The sequence below is a fragment of the Bombus pyrosoma genome, linkage group LG16 (genome assembly GCF_014825855.1).
Source record: "Bombus pyrosoma isolate SC7728 linkage group LG16, ASM1482585v1, whole genome shotgun sequence".
Classification (NCBI taxonomy): domain Eukaryota; kingdom Metazoa; phylum Arthropoda; class Insecta; order Hymenoptera; family Apidae; genus Bombus; species Bombus pyrosoma.
In genome coordinates this window covers 1,808,946-1,831,358 of record NC_057785.1, presented here as the reverse complement: position 1 = coordinate 1,831,358, position 22,413 = coordinate 1,808,946, and the positions used below count along the sequence as shown (strand labels likewise).

General features: G+C 29.4%; 4 protein-coding genes across 5 annotated transcripts in view; 3 read left to right on the top strand and 1 right to left on the bottom strand.

Annotated features, from left to right (window-relative positions):
• Positions 1 to 738: 738 nt before the first annotated feature.
• LOC122576260 (pre-mRNA-splicing factor ATP-dependent RNA helicase PRP16) lies at positions 739 to 4,792 on the top strand. The gene is made up of 2 exons (XM_043746281.1): positions 739 to 4,299; positions 4,448 to 4,792. Exons 1-2 carry the CDS (start codon positions 926 to 928, stop codon positions 4,527 to 4,529), a joined length of 3,456 nt encoding a protein of 1,151 aa, XP_043602216.1. The 5' UTR covers positions 739 to 925; the 3' UTR covers positions 4,530 to 4,792.
• LOC122576261 (60S ribosomal protein L23a) lies at positions 4,784 to 6,393 on the bottom strand. Its single transcript, XM_043746282.1, has 4 exons — positions 6,320 to 6,393; positions 5,601 to 5,902; positions 5,265 to 5,392; positions 4,784 to 5,109 (listed from the first exon to the last, which is right to left on the bottom strand). The coding sequence occupies exons 1-4, from the start codon at positions 6,351 to 6,353 to the stop codon at positions 4,848 to 4,850; spliced, it is 726 nt and encodes a 241-aa protein (XP_043602217.1). The 5' UTR covers positions 6,354 to 6,393; the 3' UTR covers positions 4,784 to 4,847.
• A 622-nt stretch (positions 6,394 to 7,015) lies between these two features.
• LOC122576566 (ras-related protein Rab-34-like) lies at positions 7,016 to 9,298 on the top strand. The gene is made up of 7 exons (XM_043747049.1): positions 7,016 to 7,075; positions 7,507 to 7,673; positions 7,745 to 7,846; positions 7,953 to 8,017; positions 8,101 to 8,231; positions 8,517 to 8,724; positions 8,979 to 9,298. Exons 1-7 carry the CDS (start codon positions 7,016 to 7,018, stop codon positions 9,047 to 9,049), a joined length of 804 nt encoding a protein of 267 aa, XP_043602984.1. The 3' UTR covers positions 9,050 to 9,298.
• Positions 9,299 to 9,516: 218 nt separating this feature from the next.
• The window catches only part of LOC122576562 (NADPH--cytochrome P450 reductase), a 20,163-nt gene continuing 7,266 nt past the window's right edge, over positions 9,517 to 22,413 (top strand). Inside the window, exon 1 of one of the 2 annotated variants that reach the window (XM_043747036.1) lies at positions 9,517 to 9,736. Coding sequence is in view for 1 of the 2 variants with exons in the window: in XM_043747035.1 (XP_043602970.1) it covers positions 16,531 to 16,542 (12 nt within the window). In the remaining variant the exon portion in view is untranslated. Of the gene's footprint in view, positions 9,737 to 16,381; positions 16,543 to 22,413 lie in introns of those variants that run through there. The other variant, XM_043747035.1, reaches the window with a different exon arrangement.

Here is a 22,413-nt window from a genome sequence, read left to right as displayed (position 1 = left end):
ACGCTTTAATGAAATTTACTTAGATTCTGTGCTCAGCGTGACGGTTCTAACGATTTTACGATTCAACGATTTTAGCTTCTTGGGTCACAAAATAACCTATTTATCTACTCGAATTTTAACTGACAATCTACGATTTATTTATTATCTAATAACATAAGTTGCCATTAACTAATATTGATAAACATTAATTTGATTGGAGTTTATAATATTAGAAAGCGATCGATTTATGCCTTGACAATGTTTCTTCCTATGGTAAAAAGGATACGAAAGTAGATACGAAATTTGAAAGTGATCGCAATTATTATTGATTAATAATTTTGATACTTAATCAATAAATTGTTCAATAAACTTTTGTTCGTTGCCGCACTGTTGTGCAGTTAAATTCAGCGCGCTAGGTTTTACCCTATTATAGTACAAGATATTCACGCCAGAGGGAGCTACAGGTCTACACCCGTTCATAATATATATCTGTGCATTCACAGTTTTGAAATATAAAATAGGAAATTATTTTGCCGAAAATTCATTTCACAAGTAAAATTTTTATTTATATGAATAAAAATTATAATAGATGAGATGTTCATAATATATTCAGATGAATATGTAATAACTAGTAATAATAATTTCTAGGGAATTTAATGAATTGATATAATGAATGCCATTGGCTGTATTTTTTCTCTTACTATAGCTCCATCTATAGGTTATGAAACAAATTTAGTTTTAGTTGGCTAATAATTACAAGATGGTGTTTAGCGTCTGCTAGACGGCGTCTAGAGCGTGGCGTCTAAAGGATAGAGTCTAAAACGTAGTATGTAAAACGTAATTTTATTCTATAGTGTTGTATTATACATATTTGCTAAAAAATAACTACTTTGTGCGCTATTAAACATATAAAATTTGAGTAACGAATATTACTCAGTGTAAAAAGATGGATACATCAAATGAGTCGAGTTTGTACAGATTAGAAGGGATTGAGAAAAATCAAGCAGGAGGTTTGATTATTCGGAAGAAACCCTCTGATCATACATTTAAAAAGCCTCAGGTATCTGTCTTGGGTCTTGACAAACTTGCAAAACGAAAAAGGCAAGAAAATTCACAGGAAGTTAACTCATTGAAATCTGAATCAAGTTCAAAATCAGAGATTAAGGAAAGAAAATACAGATCTTATGCTGAAGAAACTCCAACTCATACTGGTGGGGTGAACACTGAGGCACAACAAAGATTAGAAGCACGATTAAAGCATCAAAGATTGAGTGCACAGGACAAAAATAATAGGCACAATTATAAGGACAAAGATCGGAATAGAGATAGGGATAGGAATAGGGATCAATACAGAGATAGGGATAGAGAAAGGAGTAGAAGCAGAGACAGTATTAGAGATAGTAGTAGACAAACACCTTTAAGGTTTAAAGATGAACCTCAAACTCCAATATTTAAAACAAAGGATTCAACATCTAAAAGTAATTGGGATGATGATGAAGATGAAGAACCAAGAAAATCCAGTTGGGATCATCCAACACCCAACTTATACAATATTAGAGATGGTAGAGACAGTGTTAGAAGTGAATTTACACCTTCATATAAATATAACCCTTGGAATAGAGATCGAAAAGCTAGTGGTGCTACACCTAGCATACTTGGGGAAGAAAAAGACCTGTGGGACTTGTGGGAAGAGGAGCAACAAAGACTGGATAGAGAATGGTATGCCTTGGATGATGGAGAAAATCGTGCGTTTGCTGATGTTTCTGAAGAATATACCCGTAAAAAGGAAATGGAATTAGAAGCAAAAAGACAGAAGCGTCTTTCTGCACAACAGCGACAGATAAATAAAGATAATGAATTGTGGGAACGTAACAGAATGTTAACATCTGGTGTCATCAGTTCTTTAGATCATGATGATGATCCTGATGATGAAGGAGAAACCAGAGTACATCTCTTAGTCCATAATGTTGTTCCACCATTTCTGGATGGTCGAATTGTATTCACTAAACAACCGGAGCCTGTTGTACCTGTACGTGATCCTACTTCTGATATGGCACTTGTAGCAAGAAAAGGGTCGGCCTTGGTACGAGCATATCGTGAACAAAAAGAGCGGAAAAGGGCACAAAAAAAACATTGGGAACTAGCTGGAACTCATATTGGTAATATCATGGGTGTACGTGACAGACACAAAGATGATAAGGAAGATCCAGGTCAAGAAACTGACTTCAAAGCTGGTCAAAAATATGCGCGTCATATACGAGATGAAGTTACTGGAGAAGCTAAATACAGGTCCATTCAACACCAGAGGAGAAGTCTACCAGTATTCGCTGTACGACAAGAATTGTTAAACGTAATTAGAGAAAACAGTGTAGTAGTTATTGTTGGAGAAACTGGCAGTGGAAAAACAACACAGTTGACTCAATATCTTCATGAAGACGGTTATAGTCGCTATGGTATAATTGGATGTACACAACCAAGAAGAGTAGCAGCTATGTCTGTGGCAAAAAGAGTTTCTGATGAAATGGCTACTGCTTTAGGAGACAAAGTTGGTTATGCGATTCGTTTTGAGGATTGTACTTCAAAAGATACTGTTATTAAATATATGACTGATGGTATTTTATTAAGAGAAAGCTTAAGGGAAGGAGATTTGGATCGATATAGTGTAATTATCATGGATGAAGCTCATGAAAGATCTTTATCTACTGACGTCTTATTTGGTTTATTGAGAGAAGTTGTAGCCAGACGACATGATCTGAAATTGATTGTAACATCCGCTACAATGGACTCTAGCAAATTTTCAGCATTTTTTGGAAATGCTGCAACATTCCAAATCCCAGGTCGCACATTTCCAGTTGAAGTATTACACGCCAAGAATCCAGTAGAAGACTATGTTGACGCTGCAGTGAAACAAGTGTTACAAATTCATTTGCAACCCCGTTCAGGCGATGTATTGGTCTTTATGCCTGGTCAGGAAGACATTGAAGTTACTTGTGAGGCTTTGAAAGAACGTTTAGCAGAGATCGAATCAGCTCCTCCACTTTCTATTTTACCTATTTACTCGCAACTGCCCTCAGATTTACAAGCTAAAATCTTTCAACGTTCAGAGGGAGGTTTACGAAAATGCGTTGTAGCAACAAATATAGCCGAAACTTCATTAACTGTCGACGGAATTGTATTCGTCGTGGACTCGGGATATTGCAAGTTGAAAGTTTATAATCCACGAATTGGTATGGATGCTCTACAAGTATATCCAGTATCCAGAGCAAATGCTGATCAAAGAGCAGGAAGAGCAGGACGTACTGGTCCTGGTACCTGCTACAGATTATACACGCGAAGACAATATTTAGACGAACTACTATTAACTGGAGTTCCAGAAATACAGCGAACCAATCTAGCAAATACTGTATTGTTACTGAAGTCTTTAGGTGTTCAAGATTTATTGGGTTTTCATTTTATGGATCCTCCGCCACAAGATAATATATTAAATTCTCTGTATCAGTTGTGGATTTTGGGTGCATTAGATCATACAGGACGTTTAACACCTTTGGGACGACAAATGGCAGAATTCCCACTAGATCCACCGCAATGTCAGATGCTCATTGTTGCTTCCCAACTCGGTTGCACTGCAGATATACTTATTATAGTTTCTATGCTGTCAGTGCCTTCGATATTCTACCGACCCAAAGGTCGCGAAGAAGATTCTGATTCAGCTCGAGAGAAGTTTCAAGTACCAGAGTCTGACCACCTAACATATCTAAATGTGTACAATCAGTGGAAGGCGAATGGTTATTCCAGTTCTTGGTGTAACGTTCACTTTATTCACGCAAAAGCTATGCGGAAAGTAAGAGAAGTTCGACAACAGCTGGAAGAAATACTGAAACAACAAAAAATGGAAGTTGTAAGCTGTGGCACGGACTGGGACATTGTACGGAAATGTATTTGTTCGGCATACTTTCACCAAGCAGCTCGTTTGAAAGGTATTGGCGAATACGTGAATTGTCGTACTGGAATGCCATGCCATCTTCATCCGACGTCAGCTTTGTTCGGTATGGGGTTCACGCCAGACTACGTGGTGTATCATGAACTTGTGATGACTGGCAAGGAGTACATGCAATGTGTAACTGCCGTTGATGGCCACTGGCTAGCCGAGTTGGGTCCTATGTTCTTTAGCGTAAAGGAAACTGGACGAAGCGGACGAGCAAAAAGACGACAAGCCATGCAACATTTACATGAAATGGAAGGGCAGATGAAAGAAGCGGAGGAAGAAATGAAGGCTAGGGCGCAAGAACAACTTGAACGTGAACAAGCTTCTATCAGGAAGTAAGTTTCTTGTGTTTCAAATTTATAATATATAGTGTCTCATAAAAGTATTTGAATTACTGTAGAAAGCTTAATATAAGTTTTTTATAACATTTATCTGATATTTTGTATTATTAATTTTTATGGTATTATTTTATATTGTCTACAGGAAGGAAATATTGACGCCAGGCATCAGAGAACCGGGTACACCTGCTCCTTATCGTAAAACTCCAAGTAGATTGGGGTTATAATTGTTCAGATTTTCAATGAAATGTGCAAAATATTGTAAAATTTATTGTTTTATTGGGTTGGCAACTAAGTGATTGTGGATACCACCATCATTAGGTGGTAATGACAAAATCCAATCACTTCTTTGCCAAACCAATACAATATGTAGAAATAATGTAAAATTTGTTGTTTTACAATATGTAGGAATAATGTAAAATTTGTTGTTTTACAATATGTAGGAATAATGTAAAATTTTTAAAGAAATACAATAACAAAATTTTTTGTACAGAGGCATTTTTTTAATACAGATACACTTCCCTACTCATCATATATAGGTACATTTATATTATACCAATTTTATTAGCAACATCAAGCGCATCATAATCACGCGTTAGACGTACATACGCTTTCTTTTTACCATCTGGCCTAATTAACGTATTAACTTTAGCCACATCAACGTCGTACAATTTCTTAATGGAAGCTTTGATGTGGTATTTATTCGCACGAGTATGCACGATAAAAACTAACGTGTTGTTGTCCTCTATCTTTTTCATAGCAGCTTCAGTGGTCAATGGAAATTTGATGATATTAAATGCATCCATACTGAAAAAAATAAAATTGTTTTAGATATTTTTCATATAAAATTATAATAAATAATTATAATAAATAAATAAATAAAATGATACATGTCATAAAATATATAAAATTAAATGTACGTAAATAGGTAGATAAAAATAACACAAGTATTTAATGCTTACCGATTTCTATTTGGGACAGACTTTCTCGCATATTTTGGATCTCTTGGTGGCCTAAATGTTTTTGGCCGGTAGAAGTGGACAGATGTCCTTATTTTCCTTACTCTTGATCCATGAACACCTTTCAATACCTGCGAATAAATACATATGATCAATATACAAATATATATATGATAAACCAAAAAGTTCATTTTTTATGATTTGATATATCAGCAGTAGACTATATTTTTATCACAGTCATTCAACGAGATTCCCCAACATTTATCATCATGTATAGTGAAATAATTTACTAAGTTTACAATTAATCAAATTTTTTTCATTGATATTATGTATATTAACCTTTTTCTGAGTTTTAAGTGCTTTTTGAAGGGGGGCAGCTGTTCTTCCACCCTTAGGTGTTTTCTTCGGAGGTTGAACATTTTTCTTAGATTTTGCAACTACTGGTTTTGCAGTAACTTTAGGTGCAGGTTTTGCTGCTGGTTTTGCTGCAGGTTTCGCAGAAGTTGTCGTTTTAGCAGCTGCAGCTTTCTTTGCAGTGGTGGATGTTTTCGCAGCTGGTTTTGTAACTTTTGATGTAGAAGCTACAGTAGCTGGTTTCTTCTCATTTTTCTTTTCTGCTTTTTTCTCAGCTGGTTTGCCGGCTAGAAAAAATAAAATAAATAATCAAAATATTTACTTTCTACATCTTATATTAGCCAAATATTTATAACACACAGTTCTTAAGGAATTGTTATGGATCATTTCTAGGTTATATAAAACGTGCAAAAGCTTAATTGAAATTGTAAATTTCTGTCAAATTTATCATTCGAATAGATATAATAAATATTTTAATAATATAGAACAATAATATAATTATATACATATCGATACTTTTTTTAAATATATACAAAACAGACAACAAGCCACATGTTTAAGGTTGAAACTGAACATGTGTTTATTAATCAAACTTTTTACATCACAAATTCGCATTAATCATGTTTTATAAGTTTGTTTAAATTAAAACATTTTTTAAACTTGTTAGACGGAATTTAAATATTATTAAAAACTTTTAAATATACCTGACTTCTCCGTGGGCTTCGGTTTAGGAGCCATCTTGCTAAAAAGAAAGAAAGTCTTAACCGGAAACAGACATGTGAATAATCAATACGTTAGACGTTTACGTATAAATTCAATTTTATAAAATAATAATTATATAATTATAATACAAAATTGTACGTTTTAAAACATTTCTTGTTCAATTACTATAGTAAAATATTTTATAATTTATGAAAAAAAAATATTTTAATACCATAATGCAATTTAATAAAAAAAGAGTATTTGCACATATATTTTACATTTTGGTATTGGTATTTTAGATAAATTTTACTTATCGAAAACTTATGAAAAAGATTTTATTTTAATTCTAGAATATGTAATTGATTTGTAGCAGAGTAGATTAAATGGTTATATGCACCTGCCGTAGCAACCAATGTTTTCATTTAGTTCAAAATTACTTATGTTAGCGATGGGTAGGCAACATATAACATGCAAATGCTTCTCTAGTTCTTACTGTATAAATATGTATTTGAATATAGCATAAATATTAAACATATGAAGCCTTCAAATGTGTATTGCACTCATATTTCAAAGTGAAATTATACAAATAAAATATAATATAATAATTTATAAATATATATTATAAATATAAAAGGCTGTACAATTGTATGTATTTGCATTACAATATAAGAAATATTGAGCAGTATACAGTGTAAATAATGTTAGAAACACGTTCAGCTATTTACAAAATGATTGAAGTGGCACGTGATGATAGACAGGTATGATTTAAAAATTTTATTCTTATACGAATATAATTTTTAATGAAAAATAATGAACAATTCATAACTTTATAATTATACTATTGATAAACATTTTTAAATCAGTCTGAGTATGTTAATTGCTGCCGGACATCCGGTGGAAATTATATTCAAATCAAATTCAAAATTTGATTCAGTAATTTTATCGATTAATATTTTTCTTCAAAACATAACAATTATGAAAATAGGGAATAAAAGGCAATTAAGTTTCTTTATTTTAGATTAAAACATTTAAAAATATATTTAAATATTCAATAATAAATTTATATAAAGAATATTATATATCAAATATTATTTCACATTAATTTATTTCTAATTTCATTCACATATACTGCTAAAAAATTAAATTTTGAGATAAATGTACTAAATAATAAAATAAAAACGTTTTCTAGGTTAATAATTGGCCACCACCGTTTTCATCTGATATGACGAAATATAATGAAAGAGATTTTGATCCAATTGTTAAACGTTCATGCAAAACGAAACGCGTATCTTCGAAAATTGCAAAAGCAATTGTAATTGGCGATGTTTCGGTTGGAAAATCATGTCTAGTAAATCGGTAATATACCACAATATCTATTTGTACTTTACATTAAGAAAAAAATAAACATAACATTGTTTGCTTTCCAGATTTTGCCATAAAATATTTGACAATAACTATAAAGCAACAATCGGTGTTGATTTTGAAGTAGAAAGGTTTGATATTCTGGGTGTACCTTTTCATTTACAAATGTGCGTTCATTTCGCCTTTCAACATATTTTATTATTTAATCTCACAATATTTATAATAAATATTATGTTAAGGAATAGAAATTTATTATTTATTTACTTATTTCAGATGGGATACCGCGGGACAAGAAAGATTTAAATCCATCGCTGCATCTTATTATAGAAGTGCAAATGGTATAAAATAATTTGTTGTTATGAATGTGTAGTAAAATATAAAAATTGTATCAAAGTTTTATGTTATAAATATTTTATTTTAGTAATCATGGTTGTTTTTGACTTGGCCAACTTAATATCTTTAGGACACTGTCAACAATGGTTAAATGAAGCTGCTCAAAGTAACACGGAGCCATATTACATATTCTTAATAGGCACAAAACGAGATTTACTGGTAAATCACGCAGATTTTATTGACATATACAAGAATCGAAAGTAAATTATAAGGAAATAGTTAAATTTCTAATGCATTAGATGATTAACTAAATTAGCGAAAAGAAGACCTTCAAATTTTTGTATAGGACATTAATTAAAAATTGCATTAATTATACAATAATCTACAATAATTTAATACAGTAGTTTTATTTAATATTACTTTAATTACAATAATTACGAAATAATTAAATTATGTTGTTATCATTGATTGACTATAACTACAAAATAAAATAAATGTTTTTAGTCCAATCAGGTATATACAATAATGGAAAAACGAGCGGCTGAAGTAGCACGGAGAATGAAAGCTGAGTTTTGGGCTGTTTCCGCTAGGACTGGAGACGGTGTATCAGAATTATTCACAAGAGCAACCGTATTATCTTTTCATGCCATGATTCTACATGAGTTACAAAATATGAAGCCGGAATCAATTAACATTGGTTCCGATTTAATAAGTACGTAGCACTATAGCTATAAAACAGATAGAAATATTTTGCGAAATCATGAATAATTGTTATATATCTAAAATGTTATTATTATATTTAAAATGTTTTAATACCGTACGACATTAAACAATCTTTTCTTAAACCATTAAATCTGGTTATCAGCTATTTACTATTTCAAATTAATTTGATTTGGATTGTATTAATTTTTTATTTCTTATTTTTACTCATTCAATTAAAGATGATAAAATACGTTTATATTTCAGCTTTAAATGATCAACGAGAAAGAATTAAAACGAGGAAAAGAAGAAATACGTGCTTCGATTGTTCAACGTGAATAATATTTCTCAGAAATTTATTAACCACTAAAACTTGTTCATGGACAATATCATCAGATACTAAGATTTTAATTAAAACAAAGTAGTATATATGTGGTAGATATATCTGCAGTATATAATTCATACTGTTAATTTATATCGTGTACGGGTATTCTGAGTAATTTTGCATGTTCATATTTCTTATAAATATATAAAAATCCAAAAAATAATAAATCATAAAAATAAGAATTAGTCTAATTATCAAAAATAGATTTATTATCGTAACGTTGTTCAAATATCCCGCGCATAAAACTGTCTTCCGGCTACGTAACGTATATGGACTCCATCCGGCTGTCTTTCTTTCTTACTCGCACTTGTCTGTCTTTCTCGAGATCGGATTTACTCGGAAAAAGTACGTTCTTTACTGATAGACTCGATAGATAGAGTTGGTGATAATATTAGACGAAAGAAATCGCTTCATGTGTTCGATGTCGACGTGTCTGGCACGCGCACGTCTGCACGTATATGAATTTCGATCAGTGGTGAATCCAGTGCAATTAGAATTGTCTTTCCGCGAGTGTAACGGATCAAGCGAAGAACCGAATTGACAAAAAAGTGACATCACATGGTCATTGCGTACCTTCCCTGAAAGAGATCGAACAGAAATTCTCAATTAAAATTTCCTTCGTTCGAAGACAATTCCTCAGGTAAGTGTTATGTTGCATTCCAACAGGTGGTAGTTAGTAGTACTCGTATAGAATTGTATATACGTGCGTGAAGATCATCGATCGAAGAAATGTGTAAAAAAAAAGTTTGTGGAATGTAATAACGGTAGTTTCTCGGCATTGCTTCTTGCCTTTCTTTTATGAAAAATATAGTATATTCTCCTTACTTACAAGTATACATGTATATCTTCATGAAATAAAAATCAGTTTTCAATAAAATGTATAGTCATTGATATAATTTTAGTTAATTCTCGAAAATGTATATGTTACATTTATTTCTATCATTACTACATGTATTTGTGTACGGATATGTTGTTTGAATTATTAACTCTATTTAATTTGAATCGTTACTTCTAATTATTTATTATTAAATTGATTCAGTTATATATAAAAATGTTTGGAGTTAAATATTCGTTTTGTTATGAGTAATTATGAATTAAATATTTATATTTATTATAATATTTATTTTATGCATTTTCATAAATCGTGTTCAAAAACTCATTTCCTACATTGATTTCTGTAAAATTAAATAATTTTTTATATATACCAAAAGTTTTTATTTTTTCATAAAACAATACAAATTTATTCTACGAGGGAAAATGAAAAAAGAATGTTATGAATATTAGAATGGATCGATTTTTCCACATTTTGAAATGCACTCCAATTGTTTGAGCCTCGAGTTCGCTAATGTCTGCGGCACTAGATTTTTATTTGTGGAGAATTTTAAAGAATAATGTTTATGCATAATAAAAATTAATACGCATCTGGAATTAAGAAAGAATTCGTAATGTACTCAACGAAAATGGGGGAAGTTGACATGTAATGAATTCAATTTTTGCATTTCAATACCTTGAAGTCGAACTAACACAAATATCACTATATAGGTAATCTGCATGTATCATTTATCAAACAACTAGTTTGTTGTTATTTCATATTTTTGTTATAATTTTTCACTTGATATATGGTAATTTTTTATTTGTTCTGTTAAGATTAACTATATACTTGTTCACTATCCATAATTTTTTATTGATAACGCTATAGTGACTTTATATTGTAAATTAAAAATTGAAAATACAATATATGTTATACATATTATCTTAATATATATATTTTATAATCTGCGATTTTTTTGTATAATCAGTAATTGATAGCGTTATCACATCAGTCAGATACAAATTTCTTAAGACAGTATTACTTGCTTAAGATATTTAAAAAATGATACAGATTTTTTCATGCCTTTTTTACTTTATCAAGAGGATAAAGTATATTTTCGGGATAATCGAAATAAATAATATGCATTTTTGTTTTTGAGTTACTCTCTCTTTACATTCATAAAATTTCAATAAGTCAAACGATATCAAAATTCCAGTTACCTTAAACTAACTTGTATAGTTAAGGAAAAATATAAATTCACAATACTATAAAATCTGATTTATTCAAATATTACATTAAAGGTTTTGTAATTTATAATGTAATTTCATCGCAAGGTTTTTCTGTGAATCGTTTTAACTTTTGTCATTCTTTTCAGAAACTCATTAAGGGTAATTTGTATCGATACATAATTATAGATAATAGTGAACAAAGTATGTTTTTAATTTCTTTGGTAGGATAGTACAAAAGATTTAGGTATATGTAGACTTTTATGACTATACGCATTTCAAATTTACGTGCGTCATGCGTTGTAATAACAAAGTAGATAGAAGGCATAAGCATATATTGAAATGAGTTTCAGAAACTGCTTATAAAACGGTTTTATGACAGTTGATGTATAGGATGTTCCTGTTTTTGGTAAGCAATATTTACTTACTGTTTTGCCGACGCTGTTTATTCTGTATCAACATGACCATTTAGGTTTTGTATGTTAAATTCTTATAATATTTCGTCCGTGATGTTTGCGATATTATAATAAAAATATATTATACACAAACCTACAAATAATACAACAGTTTCTACAAATAATTTTTACTACATAGAAATATATCAATGGGGAACATTTTCGAAAAAATGAAATTTGATTCTTGAAATTTCACAATACAGTATAGTAATATTTGTAATATACTCAGTCACGATTGAAAGTATTCGCATAGATTAGCTTATCTTGTTGCAGAAAATAGTATATTTGTATTTATATTACTGTAAATTATATATTTTATTATGAATTATATAAATAAAATACAATTTCATATATATAGAATAATAATGTAGATTAAAAAAAATTAACGGTTATATGCTTTAATAGTATTTTCGTTAAATATTTATTCATCATAACCGCCTGTATATCTAATATCTCTATCTAAATGTCTTGACATAATTCTGAAACATAAGGAATTGGTACATCAATCATAAACAATGACAAATATACATAAATGAATATTCGATTTTTCTTTATTATATACAGTGACTCAAAAAATCGTTTGAACATTAACTATGAGAATCTTTTACAATTATGCATATCATATACGCCATACGAGGTATTTGAGGATTTTATTAGCATTGTAATAACACAACTATAATTAGTGGTAAAATTTAGTGCAGAAATATACCTCGTAAAAAATGTATTTACAATACAGATTATTATCCTATAAGTAATAGACAATTTTATCTATCAATACAGATAATTATGATAGATATTTTATAAATTGACAATGACGCATTTTAGGGAATTTGAGCGATTCTTATTCGTAAAGTATGTATAAATTATACGTGCAAATACGTCTAATTTTCCTGGAATTATATGTATATTTATGTAAATGTATATATTCATTCTATACGATATTTTATATATATAGTATATTTGCAACAGGATACGAAGTAATATGTTTTCCACAATTGTGTGCTTAGATAAAAATATTATATTTTTAGAACAATTAAAAAGATTAAAATCCAATAATATATTATTTTTGAAAACGGTTGTAAATGAAACTTAAAATGACATTGAAAACAATCGTTATTCGGTGAAAAAATATTACATCATGGTGTAAAAGTAATATGTATAATACGTGTTAGGTAAACGGAATATGTACGTATTAGTAAATAAAAATTCGCCTCGGTTAACAATCTAATAATAATATCAAAAACAATTATAATATGAAGTTACAATACGAAAAGAGACAATGCAATTAGGGAAAGGTATTATCATGACGTTAATAAGTTTTCTACGAACGTAATTCATCTCACGTAATAAGCTAACGCAATTTTTCAGTTAATCTGTGATTTAGGATGATATTCGAAATATGCTTCCAGAGAGTACATTATATATTTATATAAGCATGATGAAACGTAATGAGAAGTTTTTTTACCTTACAATTATCTAGTTCTTGTTTTCAACCACAGTTCATGTTGAATAATACAATGTCATTTAAGTGATAGTAAAATCTTACTACTGTCTTATTGATATTAAGTAGTGAATAATCGAAATTTTTGTAGATGAAATCAAGCAATGAATTAATTAATAATCAATCTCATAAAAAAGTTGATTAAAACTTCATAGTTATAGTTTTTATAATAGCCAAATAATCTTCGATCTCTTCTCCTAAATATAGAACAAAAACATTTTTAACAGAATATGGCAATCTAGCTCCATTTATTACAGCAACGTAGTTGTATTAAATAATAAAATAAGTGCTAAAATTTTCAAAAGAGTTACGATTATAACTTCTCTGTTAGACTTAAATCCGGATCCTGTGAATTTTATTGAATTCACGTTATACTTGTGAAAATTAATTTCAAGGATTTGAAGAAACAGTGTCGACAAGACATTCTCAATCTTGCATTTATATCACACGTATTATGTAACTATTTCAAAGTCATTCTTTGCCAGATCATAGCCGTAGTTCATCACTAGTTAAAGAATCTCGATTGAGCAATCTTCGATTGACATTCGCTATGTAGAAGGTCAATTTTCAGTCTTATTAATTCTATCAAAATGTTCACTGCTCAGTCGTTCATAGTTAATTAATTCTAATGTTGGACGACACAGATGACAATCGCTGTTATAATTGCGTTGCATACGTTTCGAATTCTGTATGCAAACCGAATTAAAGTAACATGTTACGTAGGTCATAAATAATCAACATTATCGCAGGTTGATTTCGAATTATCTTCTTTATTTACTTCATCCTTTGATTTCATGTAATGTATAAATCGTTTGACGAATATTATTAAACGCTTGCTTATTGGTATGAATAATAATAAATAATATTAATATAAATGCAGGCGATCAAATAATAAGTAACTTGACAAATAAATTAAGAAAAATTAAGAAAAACATGATAACTCACGTCTAAAAATAGGAAAATACTAACATAAATAAATAAAACATCCTATATACTTTAACCGTAAATAAGGCGAAAGAGAAAGTACATACTTCTTCCTTGGGATACATAATGATCAATAATAAGGATTGAATAAAGTCGAGTTATTACTTAATAATCCAGGAAATTATTCTTATAATTTTAAATAGAGCTTGTTTCATTAATAGTCGCTACCGAGCGTCATATAATGGAACATCAAACTATATTTACTAGTGAAATTTTTATAACGGCAACGATTCAGTTTTCTTGTTACCTTTCACTTTCTCCGGCGAGATAAATTTATGCATGTCGTTGGTTTATGTTGTTGGATTTTTACTGCGTTAGTACTTTCGCAAAATACTGGTACCTCAGCTTTCTACTTCTTCGTCACGAGATCGATAAGGCTATCAATTTACAAATACATACATGCATTATCACCATAATGCTCGATTAATTGTCATTCGAGGAATTCTGTTTGCTTGTATATAGGTTAGGTTGCTCGGTGCATACAAATTTTATATTTATATACATTTCATAATAATTTTCATTTTATTAATTTTAATTATGTTTTTTTATTTTATACATTTAGATTTGGGTTACATTACTGCATGATTTTCTTTGTAGTAATGTCATTGAGATTGATTTGGTAGATCATTTCTTTGTCATACAAATGATACAGTTCGCAGAATTGAATCAATGATATCAATGAAATTGGAATGGAACAATTTCGCTTTAATCTATTAATTGATTATAAAACACTAAATCAATTATTAATTGATATTTAATAATGTTCTTATTTAAAAGAAAAAAATTAATCACAAAACACAGAACATTTGTTAAGTATTTTATCATGAATTATACAATGTAACGATATACGTGTAGTCGATGAAGGTTAGTAGATAAATTCGCTTAAACATCGCGTTGTCAGAAACAAATATCAATGTAATTGCATATATTTGATATATAATTAAAATTTTCCTTCTCGGTCAACTGTCTTATCAACGAACATAATATAAAACAATGGTATATTATACATATTACATATTACATTATACGTTTATGTATGTACATTATTTTTATATGTCGTTGACTTTGTATCGTTGCTTGACGAGAAAGATTTTTTTATATTCGAAAGTTGTTGAGTTGTTTACCAAAGTATATTTCTATTTCGCTAGTATCATTTGTCGTTTCTAATCTCAAGGTCTAATGTCTCAATCTCTAGAGTTTTTATACTTATTCTAACTTAAGTAACCTAAAAAAATGCAGCCTCATATTTAAATAACAGTTAAAAAATTATTCAATGATAAGAAACGGAGAAAAATCTGCCGTCATACTGCAAGAAAACGAACTGTCTAGTCTATCGATAACATTTTCACGCACGTTACGTAAGCGTTTTCAAATGAACTCGATTTAAATCATGCGAGCCTTATGACGAGAAATTTAAGTACTATGTGAAGAAAACGACAACAACAGAACAGCAATCAGTTACACGAACGTGTTACGATCGAACATTGTGTATATATATTGTATTATATATACAAAGTGTATATAATACGGAAATGTAAGTACATACATACGTATTGTGTCGCTGTGTATGTACCCAATGTGCTACTTCACGTAGATTCGTGTACAAATACTGTACAGGGTGTTTCAGACACTTGGTAAATGATGTCTTTAACGCATTCCGTGCTAATATAACAATGTGATTACTATATGATATTTACACTGAAGGTATAACTATACAAAACAAAGCAGAGATAAGACCGATACAACACTGTGCTCGAAGCAATTATAGATAAGACTGCATATGTAAGTATTTGGATATTTGAAGTGATTTAGTGAAAAGATTGATATTTTTCAATCATTCCAAGATCTTAACATAAAGTCACTTAATTTAAGTGTTTCCGTAGAAGCAATTTTTATCCACCTTAATTATTCTTTTTTTATTTGTACTAATTAATATCAATTACTTATTTTTATTAATATCTAGTAACTGCGTATAATTGCCCGAAATAAGATCAAAGGTGAAAATTGGAATTGAAATTAATGTAATTAATTTAAAAGATAGACTTAGAAAAAAAATAGAAAAATAGATTAACATGATTTATTTGAAGTATATTTTGTTTTTGCAATAATTTGCGAATGTTTAAATATTTATGCGTACTGCACATGCTCGATAATATATGTATCATATATGTACCATACGATAACAAATAATCCCAATTGCGAGGGACACTCTGTAGATACATATACATCCTACAAACACAAGCTCGGTCGACAATGACTCGCTGATTTTTCGTTTCATTCTGCTTGTGCATCAGTTCAGCGTGTCTCGAACGTGTTGGCAGTTACGTGTTCGTTGTGGCATGAGCATGTTGTGTTGTCCCGAAACGGGCCGTGCATGATCGTCGCGTTAAGAACTCGCTCTAGTTTAATAACTTCTCCTATTTATCGATACGAGGCATCGCGACGTCTCCTGGAAGCATGGATTTGCCGGTAAGCGCATAAACATCGTGTATTTACTATTTTCCTGCTCATTTAGTTAGTCTTAATTTGAAATGTTATATCCTGGCAGCCGATTTTTGTATATTTATGTAAAATTTAATGGCGCAAAAACGGATTAAATGCGTAAATCCCTAGATTCTTTCTTCGTACTAAAAAAAGGAAAATAAAGTATATATATAAATTTGTATACAAATCTGCAGTCTAGTTATCTCTATAGCTATTTGAATGACCTAAGTTCGCAAGCGACCTCCCGTGAAATTAATGATTATCTTTTTTTCTATAGCTCGCTTGCATCTAGGTGAGTTTTAAAGTTAGAATGAGAAGCAGTGAGTACGCGTGAGATACAGAGAAAACTTCTTTACTATGCTAAATGCTAACAGTTTATATCGAGGATCTATTATCATAGGAATATAACCATAACTTTATCCAATCGAGTTGAAAAATCTTTTTCAGTTGAATTAAGATTTTACAAACATTTTATTAGGAAGAATAAAAAATGTTATGAATTTGGAAACATCAACCACTTAAAAGTTCATTTCGAAATATAATAAGCTTCCTTATTTATTGTTATGATAAACACGAATTAATAACGAGAAGTATACATAGTGAGTTTGCGATTATCTTTAAGTTTCCTTGTAGATCTACGTTATTTTTATATTTATTTATATTGAAGCTTTCTATTTAAGTAAATAGACTTAAGGATGATTGTAATTAGAATATAGGAGTATAAAATGAGAAAAATCTTTGTACCCACTACATAAGATCGTAATAACAGAAAGAAGATAAGCAACTATTATTATTATTACCATTATTATTACTATATATTATTATTATTAGATCCAACAAGAAGTATATTACAGTTAAATATTTGCAATATAATTGAAAAGAAATATTTTATATTAACTACATTAACTATATTTTACAACAAATATTTCCAATCATCTGTTATTTATATTAGCGTATGATGATTTTCATCAAATATTCTCATATGCGTTTAGTGTGATATTTTTTTAAGCACTAGCAGATGCTTTTAGAGTCGTTTTTCATTAACGGCATACATCAACTGATATTTATTACTATTAATTTTATTTTATAATAAAAAATTGTACAACAGTGTTAAAGTCGAAACAAAAAGCGATGTGTGATATGCTCGTTCTTTATATATAACAAGTTGACCATTTTGAAGCTTTCAATTTTTTTATTCATTTAATTTCTGATAATAGTAATCCAATTATGGTTTTAAATTTGAAACTTTAACTAATATTTAATAATTGATAATACTTTTAGTTATTGCGTTTCGACAAGATTATTAATTTTCTTAATTTTCTTTTTTGTGTTGTTACACTTTATTGCTGTTTTTACGGAATTGATCCTCTGTAAATAAATTAGGATATCTGTCGCATTTAATTATTAAAATACTATATACAATATTGTTTTAAATTAAAACGTTTTTATGTACTCTTTTATTAACTTAGCATTAAATGGATAATATTTGAACTTGAATGTAAATTAAGGAATTAGTATTAGTATATTATTTATAACGAAGGAAATATTATACAATGATGTCGTCTTAATTAAAATAAAAAAAATTTTTAACCAGCAATACAGATCTTTGTTCGGCGCAACACAATCTAGTACATAATATAGATAACAAAATAAATGATAAATAAATAATCAAAATAATTCACTCTTTTTAGAACGTATTAATAGAAAACTTAATTAAAGCAATTTCAGCTTCTAAATAAAGAGATAATGTGGTGATTAAATAAAGAGAATTGGTAACGCATGAAGGATAAGATAATCTAATTAAAAATTAATTCTTATCATACGATTTATTTTTATTGTAGCATTTACAATAGCGCTGCAGCAAAGACATTGAACGAGACGATAAAGTGGAAAAATGTCCGTCTTATTAATCTATTCTGCTATTCTTTAAGGTGAATCACGTAACCTATTGCGCGAGCCAATAACTCGGTAACTGTTCAATTGTAGACTTGCAAATAACAGCTGAAGGAAGACGATACTTAGAGAAACGACATTTTTACATACACACACACGCGCGCGCGCGCGCACACCAATTGTCATAAATCTTCTCAATTCTCTTTTATGCTACGGGATTCGTATGGTAGTCGAGTCGACTTATATATATAATGTGTAACCTTGATAACAGTTCGTTTTGCAATTTATTTAGCTCTTATGGTTAAACACCGTTCAACTAAATGTTATGTTGAAAGTACTTACAATTTTATCTACTAAATTAATGAATATTTTTATTTTATTATAGTGAACTCTTTCGTGACCTGATTAAAACAATATTACGAGTGAAAGCATTAACTATAATTATTGCTGAGTTAAGCTCTGCCATGCTTCCGTATGAGACAGCATATATATGTAATTCCTCATTGGAAACAATATTGAAACTGCACACAACTGATGTCTAAAACTTTCATCTTCCAAATTTTCTTATTGAAGAATGATTACAATAATATTACAAAAATATTATCTCTCGATACAACTTCTTATTGTTTAATAAATTATCTTAAATAAGATTATGACTAGTCAGTTATAATATTCCGATTTCAGCACCAAGTATACTTGATTCTTCTACTCAAAAAATAGAGCAAATATTTAACAAAAACCAGTATGATTAACTTTACAATCTAAAAGATGTTTATCCAATATAATGGAGAATTTCTTTCGTGTGATAGCGAATTATCACAGTATTGATCTAAATACAATCATTTATCAATAAATTATAAACCGAACAAATCAATCACTACCTGATAAGAATCTTTGATTAGTAAAAATTAGTAAAAATCTTTTAAGATTGTTTTAGCGATATCAAGGGAAAACTATAAAGTGATCCGTGGTCACTTTCATCTATGCGAATAGAATTTCTAGTTGTGTCAAATGACTGTAATGATACTATTACGTTCGAACGGTTTTGATAGGTGAATTCAGTTGACGAATGTAGTTTTTATTTGCCGAATTGCTACCATGAAATTGATGAAGTTATTACATAACATTTGATATGTGTTGTAATCCATAACATAAAATAAAATAAAATAATTCAGAAAGGATAAAATAAAGTAATATAAAATGTATAAATAATCTATACAAACTGAAGCGTATAGTTTGGGAATTTTACAATAAATTCAACTTTTCCGAATTATTCTAGATTTTTTAGGATCTTGAATACTAAAAAAAAGTTGGATTTAAATGTACAGTGAGTCACAAGGAAATTTGTATGCATATCATAAATAATTTCCATACATAAAGATTACTGGGAAAAGACGTGATATAGGAAGAATATATATTTTATCTGTGTACATCACTATTATTGTTCTTATCTTGTATGAGGTCACTTTTAATATAAAAAAACAAGTTCCACCTGCATAAAAAGCAGTGGCAAAGACTTTTAACTATAAATCATTTCAATATATATAGTTTCAAGTATAAATTATTTTAACAAGAATGTAATTTTTTGTTCAGTGTGTTATCCTATACACATGTGTATGATACTATTTTGGAAAAACTGGAAAAGAAACATATATGTAGAAATTATTTTAATAGCATTCACAGAAGTAGTTGAAGATAATAATTTTATTTATCAAAATGTTAACCGGTTCACGCATCGAGACATATCTATCGATTAGAAAAAATTTACGAACTTTGATTTTATCAATTTTTTATGTAATTCGAAAAAAAATGGCAATTACACAAACTTGTTATTTAAGTTTTATTTTATCTATATAAAAAGCGCGTAGTTTTATAGAAATTTTATATTTTGTTTTCTGTTAAATTACATTTTAACGTGTGTGTGTGTGCGCGCGTGTAAACGTCACTTCTATGGTTACCACAATCGAGATTTGTGTATTTCTCTTCTATTTGTTCTAAAAATGGTATCGTACACAAACTCGTTGTTAGAATGGAATAATTATAAGATTTCACCAAAAAATATAGAGGCTTTATGGACATTTCGACCACTATAGTTGAGAATGTGGTATTGAAATACGTGGATATGAAAGTTAAATTATGTAAATTCATATTTTCTCAAGTACATATCTAATCAACAAGAATTTTTGTTATCATACGGCTAACTATATTATGACGCGAAAAGTTCGTAGGTCGAATCAATGAATTTCTGACGCAAACTACGCGAATATATCTGAATACAATACAATACTGAATACAAAAGATATCTTTACTGGGTAAAATTGTTCTAATGGATATCGTTATTCGTAGAAGGATCTGTTGTAACATATAGATGCTAGGATATCACTAAATATGACGATATCAAGAGTTCATTACCATTACAACTATGTCAGGAATCTTTTTCAGAAGCAAAACAAGCACCGAAATAGAAATAAAATTGTTAATATCATGTTAGATAATCTTTGTCTTAGATTTTTAATAATGCAGTTCTTTTAATTTGTTGGCTATTATAAAGTATCGTAAACATAAGAGCAACATTGTTACTTTTAAAAAATTATTTTCATTAGATCCGCTGATGATATAACTGCTATAATCATGTGATAATCTGATATTGTTATCAGATACATTGATACATAGTTTATTACTACGCTACTTACGTTTTGTCTGCGGAGTCATTAATATGATACATTTTGGTAAATTTGCATGATCTTTCCCTTGTAAATTTACTTCAAATTTAAATTGCCATTATTCTCAAGGTTTTTTAGTCTTTCTTTCAGTTTGCACGTCTCAAAAGTTTATCTGATAACTCTTTCAATCACTGTCACATTTTTAACATTTTACACATAAATACATTTTATGTGAATAACATTTTGTGTTTGTGCGAATAAAACGTTCTATTTATTCACGCAAGTATACGAAGAGACCAGAAGAGAAACGGGCGATGTCAAGTTTTAAGAATTTATCAATAAACGGAAATTTATTTTTCAATATGTAATGTCACAATCTCATATTTCCTCCTAGATATTATATCAAAATAATTTAACTTTATTCTTCATTTTATTCTGCATCATTTTCAACTTGTATATATAATTCTGAAAAATATATAATACATTAAATTGTAAAAAGTGAAAAGTACGTTGTATACCTAAATTTATTATGTAACTATTGTAAAACTCGAAAAATTTTTATTCAAATTAATGCGATATATCCAGTGGTAAAGAACATACGAGCGTACGAGAAAATGTGTTTCCTTGGTGGTTCCTTCGTATGTATTATGTATTACAGCAAGACAAATATAATTTATGCAGGTAGTCACGTAGATAGCAGGAAAAATTGATGACGTAGATGTTGAACGTTGTCCTCGGTAAAATTATAATTGTCAAATTCCACCTATACGAAAATGCTTACTCATCTCGATTACGACAGAACCGAAACCGAACTGATTCAAGAAAACGCTCACACGTGTTATTTTGTTAATCATTCGCTTCGAACCAGTCGTTAGATAAATCAGACTTCGTTCGTTCGATATTTATGCCTCTTTTTCACTTTTTATTAAAAATATTACAAAACAATGATTTCCATGCTGAAATAACATGTTTCGCTCGGGATGCCACGGGAGTATTTTTATTATTCAAAACATATAGTGGCAAAATAATAAATTGATGATGTAAGACAACATTCTTCCCGAATGGACCGTTTATCTTATTGGTGGTCACGGTTGACCACCGTGGTGTCTTGGTAACAGTTAATATCGACATATTATAATAAGGCTTCATTTATATCAACAAACCATTCGCATTCGTTATTTCGTCGTAAGCAAAACGTCCATAATATATTGTTGAAACGTGTAGAAGATATTAGTAAACAGTATTTGCTCATTTATTTGCTCATATATATATATATATATATATATATATATATATATAT